The 14,100-nt window shown below is 49.5% G+C and overlaps 1 protein-coding gene across 1 annotated transcript; it reads left to right on the top strand.

The window, feature by feature from the left end:
- The first annotated feature begins 11,338 nt into the window (after positions 1–11,338).
- Positions 11,339–13,934, top strand: LOC125550663 (serpin-ZX). Its single transcript, XM_048713707.1, has 2 exons — positions 11,339–11,790; positions 12,873–13,934. The coding sequence occupies exons 1-2, from the start codon at positions 11,374–11,376 to the stop codon at positions 13,653–13,655; spliced, it is 1,200 nt and encodes a 399-aa protein (XP_048569664.1). The 5' UTR covers positions 11,339–11,373; the 3' UTR covers positions 13,656–13,934.
- Positions 13,935–14,100: the final 166 nt, after the last annotated feature.

Below are 14,100 nucleotides of genomic sequence, written 5' to 3'. Positions count from 1 at the left end.
AGATCAAAGTCCCAGTACCCCGAATAGGTGTCCGCCCTCTCGTGTTTTCAGTTTCCTGATTACAACCGAACTTTGCAGGGGAGGTTTTTAAGGCGGAAGGCCGAACCTGCGGCGACAAGCCAACGAAGGGCCGCAGGGCCCCGTGGGCAGAAAAGAAGTGTAGTCCGGACCGAGGCGTCAGCGCAAAGGTATGGCGCGCCCCCTTATCCCAGGTGTTATACCTTCGAGGCACATTGACACTCGTGCTCTCTTCAGGACAAAGAGACCTCGCCGAACTATATCCGGAGAGGCTGCCAATCGCGCCTCCACCAGCCAGGCTCCAAAGCCTGGTGCGGAGGCGGAGGCGAACGCAAGGCGCGCGCCAGACGCTCCTCCGACGGAGGATGTGGACGGGTTGTCTGCCACCAACTCTGAGGTGGAGAGTGCCATGAACCACAGGTGTCGCCGGACAATTCTTCGCGACGCTTGTTTCTCCCAAGGGGCGTTAGATGCCTTCAACTCGGGAGATGCGTACCTCCGTGCCGCTCAAAATGGTCTAGCCAGAGCCACGGAGCAATATGTAAAAGACATACGGGTAAGAAAATTTTGGTAATTATATATATATACGAGTAGCCCCCGAGACTTGAAACAGTTAGAATAACTAATTTAAGGATCATTTGTTTATGTTGGTTCTTACAGAAAAGAATTCCCTACTGTCCAAGGAGCTGGAAGAGTGCAAAGCCCAACTTGAGGCCGCACAAGCCGCGGCAGGGGAGCCCAAGGAGACCCCCTCTGGTAATATGCACTTCGAAAGATAAGTATTTTGCGAAGCACGGCATGGGTGCGAATCTGACAAATAAAATTGCAGATGGCGCCGGATTGAATCCGGAAAGGCAACACCTCCTACGCCAGCTAAAGGCTGGTGAGAAGGTGCTGACAAAGGTGAGGCGGGAGAAGAACGATCTCCAAGATGCCAACACTAAGCTGGGCGTCGAGCTGAAAGATGTTCGTGCCCAGCTGTCAAACTCCGTGAAGGAGAATCAGCAGCTTCCGCACGACATATTTAGTAAGTGCTTGAACGAACCTTTGAAAGAAAGTTCGGCGGGGAAGTCGACTAAGAGAGCAATGTCTGTAGGTGTGCTAACAGGTCATCCTGCAGAGGAGATGCCCGATTCTACGGGTGACCTTCTTCCCGAGCTCTCACAACTGCTCGATCGAGTTCGGCAGGCGATGCAAGGCGTCGCTCAGGCCCTATGGCCATCCGTCTCCATGCCCGAAGGTCCTGGAGAGCTTGCGGAGAAGCTAAAGGGAGCACGGCGGCGCTTCTGGTTGTGGAAGATATCGGCCTACCGTCAAGGTGCTAGGGAGGCCTGGGCCATGGTGAAGACGCGGTATGCAAAGGCTGACCCCAACCACATGGCCGAGGTCGGTCCTGTAGGGCCCGATGGGAAGGAGATCCCTGTAAGCTTAGTATACGGCCAAGTAGAGTTGGCCGCAAAGTATTCCCAGCAGGACTGTAAATTAGACAGCCTGTTAGATGGTATTGAAGAGGAATACAATCAGTCAAAATGACTATGTAATTTAATTGACATTTATAATGCCTTCTAGCCGGATTGTAGATCATTTGTCATGGCCGACCTTTTCGCTTCAGCCTCGGGACCTGACGGTCCGGAGTGTGTCCGAATTCCCATGCGGTTATATAGGAACCGGGGAATGCATGGAGACCAGGCGTAGGGGTCATTAGTGCGTGAACAGACAAGTGCCCGACTAGTTATGTTATATTACATGGTTAGTAAGAAACATCTTTCAGGGAGAATAGTTCCGTTAGGGGTTCCTTTCCCTGGGAGGCATGCCCTAAGGTGCATGTCCATGCTGCGAAAAGAAACGCAGGAAAAACATCTGGGGGCGTATAGATAAAAATAAAAAAGATCATATTTAGTTCACCGACCGAATATTCCCTTAAGAACTCTAGCTTTCGGCTTCACCTAGTCAGAGGTACACGTCCGGCTGACCCGGCAGTAACAATCGCAGAGGTGCTCCCTTTACCACCTAGCCGAACAATCGGGAACGTAGGGGTAAGCACAGGAGCCAGGCAACCCAGCTTGGCCAAAACTTAAGTCATATCGATTCATATAATGGTGAATAAAAGGTACATGCGGAAGTGTGACACATGTGTTGGGCATGAAGCCCGTATGAATAAGCTTCTGTTTAAAGAATCCCCCAGGTTTAATGAGCGCATATAGCGCGTCAATTTATGAGCCTTTAAAGGCTATAAGAGAGAGAGAGAGAGAGAAGAAGAGAAATGTAAGACAGAAAATATATAAAAAATGGACAGAGGAAGGAGACGAACACAGAGTCCGGCGCTAGGCATAGAATCTTCGGAGACGGACTGCGTTCCATGGGTTCGGCTCGAGTCAGTTATCCAATGCATCCCGCAAGCGGTACGCTCCACCAGTCAGGACTTGGTCAATTATGAAGGGACCTTCCCACTTGGGCTTGAGTTTGTCCTTTTTCATGTCCGGTAGTCATAGAACTAATTCGCCAATGTTGTAATTTTTGGCCCGTACTTCTCTGCTTTGGTATCTTCGAGCCTGCTGTTGATAGAATGCGGAACGGGCTTTTGCCACGTCACGCTCCTCCTCCAATGCGTCCAAGCTGTCCTGCTGATCGAGCTCGGCTTCTCTTTCTTCGTACATGCACACTCGAGGTGAGTCATGAATTATGTCGCAAGGCAAAACTGCCTCTGCGCCGTACACCATAAAGAATGGTGTGTATCCGGTGGTGCGATTCGGTGTGGTCCGCAGCCCCCAGAGTACGGAGTCGAGCTCCTCTACCTAGTGCGTGTTAGATTCCTTGAGGGACCGCACTAATCTGGGTTTGATGCCGCTCGTGATAAGACCATTTGCACGTTCGACCTGGCCGTTAGTTTGTGGGTGATAGACGGAAGCATAATCGAGCTTGATGCCCATGTTTTTGCACCAGAGTTTTACCTCGTCGGCCGTGAAGTTCGTGCCGTTATCAGTTATGATGTTGTGGGGGACGCCGTAACAGTGTACAACCCCGGATATAAAGTCTATCACCGGTCCGGATTCGGCCGTCTTAACAGGCTTGGCTTCTATCCATTTGGTGAACTTATCCACCATGACCAGTAAGTATTTTTGCTTGTGGGTTCCGCCTTTAAGGGGTCCAACCATGTCAAGCCCCCAGACCGTGAAGGGCCAAGTAATGGGGATAGTTTGGAGGGCGGTGGGTGGCATATGGCTTTGGTTTGCAAAGAGCTGGCAACCGGTGCATCGTTGGACTAAGTCCTGAGCGTCTGCCCGGGCCGTCAGCCAATAAAAGCCCGTACGGAAGGCCTTGCTTGCAAGGGACCGAGCTGCAGCGTGATGACCGCCGAGTCCGGCATGAATTCCAGCCAGGAGGTTCCGCCCCTCCTCTTCGGAGATGCACCTTTGAAGGACTCCGGTAGTGCTTTTCTTATAAAGCTCTCCCTCGTGGACTCTGTAGGCTTTGGATCACCGCACTATGCAGCGTGCCTCATTTTGGTCCTCGGGGAGTTCCTGCCTAGTAAGGTAGGGGAGGAATGGTTCTGTCCACAGGGCGATGAAGGCCATTATTACGTGGGCTGAAGGTGTTATTTCATTGGCAGAGCCTCCGATTGTGTCAGAATGTTCGGTGTCGGGCAGTGCGGTTGGGTCCAGGCTGTTATTGTTTGGCTCCCCTTCCCATACTACGGATGGCTTGAACAGCCTTTCCAAGAAGATGTTGGGGGGACTACATCGCGTTTTGCGCCGATGCGTGCCAGGACATCTGCCGCCTGATTATTTTCCCGGGCTATATGGTGAAATTCAAGCCCCTCGAACCAAGCTGACATTTTTAGGACGGTGTTGCGGTAAGCTACCATTTTTGGATCCTTGGCATCGAAGTCTCCATTTATTTGGGATATTGCGAGGTTCGAGTCCCCGCGCACCTCTAGGCGTTGAATGCCCATGGATACTGCCATCCGGAGACCATGTAAAAGGGCCTCATATTCGGCTGCATTGTTGGAGTCCGTGTACATAATCTGGAGTACGTATTGAACTGTGTCTCCTGTGGGGGAAGTCAAAACGACGTCGGCCCCTAGTCCGTCCAACATCTTGGAGCCGTCGAAATGCATGATCCAATTTGAATATGTGCCATACTCTTTAGGGAGTTCGGCCTCCGTCCATTCTGCGACGAAGTCGGCCAAGACTTGCGACTTGATGGCTCGCCGTAGCTTATAAGTTATGTCAAACGGGAGGAGCTCAATGGCCCATTTTGCAATCCAGCCTGTTGCGTCACGGTTGTTTATAATATCGTTAAGTGGTACTTCCGAGGCTACTATTATTGAACACTCTTGAAAGTAGTGTCGTAGCTTCCGGGATGCCATGAATACCGCGTACGCAATCTTTTGATAATGCGGGTACCGTGATTTGCAGGGAGTGAGGACAGTGGACACATAATAGACCGGCTTTTGAAGGGGGAATTTGTGTCCGTCCGCTTCTCATTCGACGACGAGCACTGCGCTTACAACCTGATGTGTTGCTGCAATGTATAATAGCATTGGTTCGCCAATGTTTGGCGCAGCCAGGACTGGGTTTGTTGCCAGTATGGCTTTTATTTCATCGAGTCCGGCCGTGGCTGCATCCGTCCATTTGAAGTGTTCGGTGCGCCGAAGGAGGCGGTAAAGGGGTAGGGCCTTTTCTCCCAAGCGGGAGATAAAGCGGCTTAGAGCCGCCACGCATCCGGTTAACTTTTGTATTTGATTGAGGTCCTTTGGGATATCTAGTTGCGACAGAGCTCGGATCTTGGCTGGATTTGCTTCAATTCCTCTACCGGATACAATGAATCCCAAGAGCTTTCCTGCTGGAACGCCGAAAATGCATTTTTCCGGGTTGAGCTTGATGTCGTATGTTTGGAGGTTATCAAATGTGAGCCTCAAGTCGTCTACTAGAGATTCAACATGTCTTGTTTTGACGACCACATCATCTACATATGCCTCCACTGTTTTGCCGATCTGGCTTGCCAGACATGTCTGAATCATGCGCTGATATGTTGCGCCGGCGTTTTTGAGCCCAAAGGGCATCGTGTTGAAGCAGAATGGGCCATATGGTGTGATAAATGCCGTTGCGGCTTGGTCTGGTTCTGCCATCTTGATTTGATGGTAGCCAGAATATGCGTCGAGGAAACACAACGAATCGTGTCCTGCGGTAGCATCGATAATTTGATCGATGCGGGGGAGGGGGAAGGGATCCTTTGGGCAAGCCTTGTTAAGGTCTTTAAAATCAACACACAGGCGCCAGGATTTGTCCTTCTTTGGTACCATCACCAGGTTTGCTAGCCAGTCCGGATGTTTTATATCTCTGATGAATCCGGCCTCCAATAGCTTTGCTAGCTCCTCTCCCATGGCCTGTCTCTTAGGTTTGGAAAAACGCCGAAGAGCCTGTTTGACAGGTTTGAATCCTGTTTGGATATTTAAGCTGTGCTCGGCCAGCCTGCGTGGGATTTCCTGGCATGTCTGAAGGGTGCCAGGCGAAAATGTCCCAGTTCTCTCGTAGGAACTCTCGCAGTGCGGCGTCTACATCAGGGTTTAACTGTGCCCCGATGGAAGCTGTTTTATTGGGGTCCGTTGGATGGACTTGGAATTTGACTATTTCATCCGCCGGTTTAAAGGAGGTGGACTTGGATCTTTTGTCGAGTACCACGTCGTCCCTATTCACCGTAGAGCGCAGCGCAGTCAGTTCCTCAGCCGCTAGGGCTTCGGATAGTGCCTCGAGGGCCAGTGCGGCTGTCTTGTTTTCGGCGCGGAGTGCTATGTCCGGATCACTAGCGAGAGTGATGATCCCGTTAGGCCCGGGCATCTTGAGCTTCATGTACCCGTAATGGGGTATTGCTTGGAAGATTGTAAACGCTTCCCGCCCTAGCAGAGCGTGATAACAGCTGCTGAACGGAGCCACATGGAACGTGACCTTTTCGGACCTGTAATTATCCGGCGTGTCGAACACCACATCTAGTGTGATTTTTCCTGTACAGCGCGCTTCCCGACTGGGGATTATTCCTCTAAAGGTTGTGCTGCTTCGCTCAATGCGGTTCCAGTCTATTTCCATTTTTTGAAGGGTTTCCTCATAAATGAGGTTCAATCCGCTGCCGCCGTCCATGAGTACCTTGGTAAGACGAAAGCCGTCCACTATTGGACTGAGGACCAATGCGGCTGGTGCTCGGGCTGTTCGGAATTTAGGTTCATCACTGGCGTTAAAGGTAATAGCCGTGTCACTCCATGGGTTTATTGTTGCTACTTGGTAGACTTCGGCAAGGCTGCGGAATGTCCTTTTTCGCATATTATTTGATGCGAAAGTCTCGAAGACTTTTAATACCGTATTGGTGTCTCTGGGGTGGCTTTCTGTGGCCTCCGAAATTAGGAGATTTTCGCCAATTTTGGCCACCTGCCGGAGTATCCAACATGCTCTGAGGCTGTGAGTTAGTGTGGCGTCCTCTGTACTGTGAATTTTACAGGGTCCATTGAGCCATCCTTCCAGTACGGTTCCATGCCCTATAGAGGGGTTTTGCTTTTTAGTGCTTGACCCGGGTGTCTGGTGATGATGCCCCCTTTTATTTCAGACTGGGTTTGTATTCAGGGCCGGATTGTCCCAAAATTTGATTTTGGTTTTCCAGGCGCTTTCCATCGCACAGTACTTTCGTACAATGGACGCCAAGTCAGCGAAGTGTGTAATATCACGACAACTTATGGCGTTGAGTATTCCCTTGTCCGTGCAATTATTGCAGAAGATTGAGATTGCATCTTCCTCGCGGCAGTCCCTTAGCCTGTTCTTAACCAGGAGGAATCTGGCCCAGTAATGATGTACTGTTTCATCGGGCTCTTGCCTAATTTTGGATAGATCGCTTATGTTGGGGTGGGTGGGTGGAATTAAATCCGAAGCCTCACCCCATCTGAGGCTCAGAGGCCGAGGAATTTCCGAACTCGAAAATTTGGATTCCTGGATGTTGTCCAATGAATCCAGCCCGTCGCCTGACTCTAAGTTCAGGTCTTGAGTGATATCCTCCCCTCCGCGGGTATCCGGCTTGGAGGGATCGGGAATCCGAACGTAGTGAGTCCTTAAGATAGATGAAGGGTCGTCGCACTGTCCCTCTACCACGGCAACGTGATGGGTGACTTGGGGAGAGTTAATCTCTCTCAGATCGGGTTTAGGCCCAATCTGGTCGTAATCCGTAGCGACTCCCAGGTTGGCGAAGCGATCCAAGAGCTCATTTATGGAGGAGAGCTCCATTGGATCTAACTGCTCGGCGAGTTCCGAGCTGACATGAAGATTGTTTTCGATGGCTTGAGAGGTCATCGTCGGCGCAGAAGCCGAACAGGCGGTCATAAGAAAGCCACCTAGCCGGAGGGTTTGGCCGACAGCCAAAGCTCCCTTAGCAACGGTGCCATCTTTAAAGACGGGGCGAGGCATCCTTCCTGATGGCGATGACACAGAGGAACTCTCAATGAAAGCACTAATGTCGGTGTCAAAACCGGTGGATCTCGGGTAGGGGGTCCCGAACTGTGCGTCTAGGCCGGATGGTAACAGGAGGCAAGGGACACGAATTTTTACCCAGGTTCGGGCCCTCTCGATGGAGGTAAAACCCTACGTCCTGCTTGATTAATATTGATGATATGGGTAGTACAAGAGTAGATCTACCACAAGATCGAAGAGGCTAAACCCTAGAAGCTAGCCTATGGTATGATTGTTGTTGTCTATGTTGTTCTACGGACTAAAACCCTCCGGTTTATATAGACACCGGAGAGGGTTAGGGTTACACAAAGTCGGTTACAATGGTAGGAGATCTACATATCCGTATCACCAAGCTTGCCTTCCATGCCAAGGAAAGTCCCTTACGGACACGGGACGGAGTCTTCAATCTTGTATCTTCATAGTCCAGGAGTCCGGCTGAAGGTATAGTCCGGCCATCCGGACACCCCCTAATCCAGGACTCCCTCAGAAGGGATAGATAAGCATAAAACTATAGGCTCCGGTTACCTCGTGGGCATCATGTTCGGCGGCTTCCTAGGGGAATTCATTCTTGGCGGCTTAAAGAGTGTCGACCACATCCCGGCCAGATCGGTATGGTAGAAGCGCCACACTGTCGGCATGTCCTCGGGCGTATAGGCCCACATTGGGCTCTCTCGAAGCTGAAGTGGGAGGATGCAGCGGTGGAGCATGACGTCGACCACATCCACCAGCTTGATCTTCTTCTTGTCTGCAAGGGACTTGATCCTATGTTGCAGCGCAGGCACCTCTTTGGAGTTACCCCAAGTCCAGGCCCTTCCTCATCCATGAGACAAGCCTCCTTGGAGGGGCCGCGAAGAACACCGGGACTTTGGCTTGGCCGCCAGCGAGTGGCTCGGTGATGTAGAACCACTCCCGCTGCCACTCCTTCATCGTCTCTATGAAGGTGCCCTCGAACCAGTCAACCTTCTGGATCTTGCTTATAATTGCCCCTCCGCATTCGGCTAGATCGGCGCTGCTTATCTTTGGCTTGATATCGAACGTTTTCAGCCGCAGGTCAAAGTGCGACTCGGCACGGAGGAAGGCCTTGCAGACGTGATAAACACCGCGAGGTGAAGAATGGAATTCGGGGCTAGATGGTGGAAATCTAGCCCGTAGTACAAGAGTACCCCATGCACGAAGGGGTGCAGGGGGAACCCCAGACCTCAGATGAGGTGGGGAAGGAAGATAACCCGCTCCCCTGGCTTGGGAGTGGGAATCCGCTAGTTGGACTCCGGTTCCTGGCAGGCGGCGGTGGTGGAGATGTATCCCGCAGTTCTGAGCTCCTGGATGACGCCCTTCGTAGTGGTGGAGGACGCCCACTAGCCCTTCAAGGTGGCTTCGGAGATCGCCGAGGAGGGAGCTATAAGCGATGGTGGACTGGCGAGAGCTTCAGAGCAAATCTAGGTGCTAGAGCTCTGGAGGCTGTGCGTAATGGCGAGGGAATGGAAGTGTGGGGAAGATGGTACTATTATCCCTTGCTCTTATAGGTCTGTGAAAGACCAAGAGTCCCGCTTGCCACACTAGATTAATCGCCATGTTTGAGCCGTGGGCGCAGTAATGTGTACGTGAGATGAAATGAATCTTGATGATATCCCCTAAAATACGGAGCATGATCTCTACCTTGATACGACGTGCCAATGATAAAACCGCCTTGGGCCGCGATTCGAGTAACAATAACTGACTTGCGTTGGTATAAGTGGCGACGCTTCGAAAAAGTTGTCATGTTATAAACATTGTTCGCACTCGAGTAGTAAAGCCTTCAGGGATAAGCTATCCAAAAGACCTCGGTTGACAAAGCGTGGACTTTGAAGCGTGCGGTCGACAGGCTGCCCCATTAGAGGGAGAGCTCGGAAGAATTTCCTTGCGCAAATAAGACAACAGATTTGTGTGGGTGATCACCGGAAAAAAGAACTATCCTGTCAAGCCGAAGTCATCTGTCCGAGAAGAATTGTTGTCCCCGGCTTTGAAGACAGTTCAGGGCTACTGACGGTGTCATGGACTAGGGGTGCCAACCTAGTTGGCCCACAGTCCACATGCCGAGCTTATGGTCCACCAATCTCGCAAGGAATAACTTCATAGGCCTCAAACTTTGGCGTGGTGGAGTCGGACGCTGTTGACGACTTGGCGTGCACCCTAAGGATTATTTCGATTATTGGCATGTTTATCCCTAGATGGCAACCGACCATATGTAACCCTAGATACCCCAGCATCTATATAAAAGCTGAGGGGTTTAGACCGTAGGGGCGAATTCATTATTACACACCTCAAGGTTAGAACACAACATACGATCTCGAGGTAGATCAAGCCTATACTCAATAAATCATCATCAATACAATCAAAACAAGACGTAGGGTTTTACCTCTTCGAGAGGGCCCGAACCTAGGTAAATATTGTCTCCTTCGTCTCCTGTTGCCCATCGATCCAAGATACATAGCTCAGCCCCCCTACCCGAGGTCTGTTGGTTTAAGTATCAACAACCATGTTACAGGTGACGTTTGAGCAACCCCAAAGTCCATCGGACAGTAAGAGTGACTATGATACTCTCATGGTCTAAGGGGCATGAAGGATGACATTGACAAGCGTCGTCGGCACTCGATTTGGGAAGAAAATGAGTCTAGAGCACGTCATGTACACAACCAAGGACGCCTAAAAAAGCTATGCCACGTACATATAGATCATTGTCATGCAGACGTGTCTCATTCTTGTGACTCACAGAGGATGATAAAGGGCCGTGCCACAGTAGCCACAAGACTAGCAAGCGTGCCGCTAAGAAGTAGATCGGTGATGATTAATTACTCTTTTTTCCGCAGTCACGGTATATGTTTCAAATATTTCGTGCAATTAAGAACCTATGAACCTCCGTTCCTTTATCATTTTTTGTTTTTATGCATTCTTAAATATTTTGTGCGGCCTGGAAAACTTATAATTATTGAAATCGTGTGAACATCATCACAAACAACTTCTTAGGTCAACCGCAAAAATAGAACTGACTTCTTAGGGGTATATCTCACATGATTTGTCAATACAAATCACCTGTTATAAATCACACATAATACAACCCTTCAACCATAGATTGGCTAGTGGCTCAGGCCTGTTTTGGAATGCTAAGTGTAGATAGTTGTATATCAGGCTTCAAGTCCTAAACTTGATATTTGTGCTCACATTTTCTTGAATTTATTCCAGGCCTATCGGCAACGTGCGTTTAGTGAGAGAAGACGTTCTCGTTGACTATAAAGGCATATGTGGTGATTTGGTCAATTTCAATATGATGTGTCGGCTTAATCTCTCGAAGATGCTCATATGATTAACATGTGTGTGCATGTACTCATAAATGTGAGTGTATATGCGTATATACGAGGGTCTGTATCGTGTTAAAAATACTCCCTTCGTCCCATAATATGAAAGTGTTTTTGATACTACACTAATATGAAAAACACTCCTACATTATATTATAAGACAGAGGGAGTACGTAATAAGGTAGACAAATGGTCTAACTTCAAAAAAAAAAGGAAGACAAATGGTCTACTTTCCTTTATTTCCAAAAAAATACGTGGGAGACCGCACACGTGGTCACGCACGCACACGGGCACACGATACCCTGTGAGACCGCACACGTTGTCCCTCCTTTTTTTACCACGAACACCCCATTCACCGCGAAAATAATGCCAACTCTGTTTCAGGCACCCTTCGATATTTTTGCTTTAAAAAAAAACTCTGATCAGGCACCCGCTACATAACCAGTGAGAACCCTGAAACCCTCGAAAATCGCACCTCCCGTCCATCCCACTTCCCTCTCCAGTCCACCCAAAGTCCGACGAGCAACCTCCCGGCCATGGCGACCACCGACATCCGCCTCTCCATCGGGCACCAGACCCGCTTCGCCCTCCGCCTAGCCTCCGCCATCTCCTCGCCCTCCCACGCCAAGGGCTCCGCCGGCAACGCCGCCTTCTCCCCGCTCTCGCTCCACGTCGCGCTTAGCCTCGTCGCGGCCGGCGCCGGCGGCGCCACCCGCGAACAGCTCGCCGCCGCGCTCGGGTCCGCGGAGAAAGGCGGGTCCGAGGACCTCCACGCGCTCGCCGAGCAGGTGGTTCAGGTCGTGCTCGCCGACGCGTCGGGCGCCGGCGGCCCGCGGGTCGCCTTCGCCAACGGCGTCTTCGTCGACGCGTCGCTCAAGCTCAAGCCTTCCTTCAAGGATCTCGCCGTGGGCAAGTACAAGGCCGAGACGCAGTCCGTGGACTTCCAAACTAAGGTGATCCCCTTCCTTGTCTAGCTAGTTCTTGCAACGACGGCAAGATCCTTCACCAGAAAAAAATACACAGTACAGATTTGCTCATTATTTGTGCACATCACTAGCTGGTAGTTCATCTACTCGTGTCTTTACAGTTCGCCGTGTCATTCTTTCTCCGAAAGTGGTTGTTTTGTGCAGGTGTGATGTAGATATGGATATGGGGTGGTATTTCGCTAGGTCTTTTAACCATTCTAGATTTGTAATTTAGTGGTTTCCATACTGTTTTGTTGAACACCAGGAGCTTTGGTACTGTTGTATGGAGTTGCTACATATACGTATAGGTAGCTATAGAAGAGCATTGCTGAAGCCTCTTGTCTTTCGGCTGTTTTGGTAAATGCAATAAATTCGACTGAATGTTCTACTGCTAAGCGTTCAGGCCTGTGCAAATTATTTCCTTATCAAGCTTTAAAATGTGATGAACTACTGATGCCGTGCCAAAAGAGCTCAATTTAATCATTGAAGTATAGGTGTTTACTAAACAGTAGAAATTGATGGAACTTTGGAAGTATTACTTTTTATGGTGTCATGTTGCTAACTTGCTCTTTAGATTTCCCCTTTGTACAGATAATTTACACACTGGAACTTGCATTAGTGCGGTTTTGGCATAGCTAGTCCGTTACTTTTGAGATGAAATATACTCCTTTTTAGAAGTGCAATTTTCATAGTGTGCTATCTAGTGATTTGAAGCCTGCGGAATTTGTTGATATTGACATTTTTAGGCTCTTGAGTGTAGTATGTATGTTAGATCAATAGGAATGCCCAGGGCATTCCAAATTCGTTGGCCTGTATTTAAGCGTTTTCAGGGTCTTTTTGTCGTTTTCATTTATTACCTTCATGGGGATTTTGTTTCTAAGATAATGTACAAAAATAAACTAAAGATTACTGGATTAGAATTGTCAAAAAATCAGTAGTGGTATTGCACAATGTCGCTCCTAGTTGGTGTGATGACCATTTAAATGAGTATACATTTCGAGCAACTTTAAATGAGCATTAGTATGATTTTTCAGTTGTTCTAAGTATTGATGTATTTTGCAATGGTCCAGGCTGCTGAAGTTGCTGGTCAGGTGAACTCCTGGGTAGAGAAAATCACAACAGGTCTCATCAAAGAGATCCTCCCTGCAGGGTCTGTTGACAATACCACTAGACTGGTTCTTGGTAATGCCCTTTATTTCAAAGGAGCCTGGACTGAGAAGTTTGACGCGTCCAAGACAAAAGATGAGAAGTTCCACCTCCTTGATGGGAGCTCAGTTCAAACACCATTCATGTCCAGTACAAAGAAGCAATACATTTCGTGTTCTGACAGCTTGAAGGTACTGAAGCTTCCTTACCAGCAAGGCGAGGACAAGAGGCAGTTCTCCATGTACATTCTTCTTCCAGAAGCACAGGATGGTCTCTGGAACTTGGCCAACAAGTTGAGCACCGAACCAGAGTTCTTGGAGAACCATATCCCAATGCAGAAGGTTCCTGTCGGGCAGTTCAAGCTTCCGAAGTTCAAGATATCATTTGGATTTGAAGCGTCTGATATGCTCAAAGGTTTGGGTCTCCAGCTGCCGTTCAGCGCAGAGGCTGATCTTTCGGAGATGGTGGATTCATCGGCGGGCTTATACGTCTCGTCCGTTTTCCACAAGTCGTTTGTCGAGGTGAACGAAGAAGGCACCGAGGCTGCCGCGGCAACTGCTTCTGTGGTCACACTTAGGTCACTGCCAGTAGAGCCCGTGAAGGTGGATTTCGTCGCGGATCACCCTTTCCTCTTCCTTATCCGAGAAGACCTCACAGGCGTGGTGCTATTCGTCGGTCATGTGTTCAATCCCTTGGTGTCTCCATGATGTGTTTGCTCTGGATCGCTGCATTGGCAGTGACCACAACTATCACATGTGAGTGGAGGGGGTTTCAACTTTAGATCATGCTGCCTGTGCAATAAATCCGGTGGATGTTTTTTGTTTTCGAATAATGGCTTGCTTGATGTATGGAGGTTGTGGTGAGTTAGTGACAATAATCCAGGATTGCTGTGGAGTTTTGTGCTTTCAGTTGCTTGATGCATGAGATGGAGGTTGTGGTGAGTTAGTGACAATAATCCAGGATTGCTGTGGAGTTTTGTGCTTTCAGTTGCTTGATGCATGAGATGCCCATGCTGGCCAAATGCTTCTTAGCGAAGTATGAGCCATGGTCTTTGCATAATTTGCGAGAATGATCTGGATTATTTTGTTAATCTGGATTGTTAGACGAGTGAGTTTGGTTGATCAGGCGCCGAGAGCGACGTTGTCCTCCGTG

This window comes from Triticum urartu, chromosome 4, assembly GCF_003073215.2.
Source record: "Triticum urartu cultivar G1812 chromosome 4, Tu2.1, whole genome shotgun sequence".
NCBI lineage: Eukaryota > Viridiplantae > Streptophyta > Magnoliopsida > Poales > Poaceae > Triticum > Triticum urartu.
The sequence above is the reverse complement of the archived record's forward strand: the minus strand, read 5'-3'. Positions and strand labels throughout refer to the sequence as shown.

Bases quoted from the DNA above. Each gene is read 5' to 3' on its own strand.
- LOC125550663 (XM_048713707.1), top strand. From the start codon at position 11,374: ATGGCGACCACCGACATCCGCCTCTCCATCGGGCACCAGACCCGCTTC. The intron at 11,791-12,872 runs GTGATCCCCTTC...GCAATGGTCCAG, and splicing joins CCGTGGACTTCCAAACTAAG to GCTGCTGAAGTTGCTGGTCA.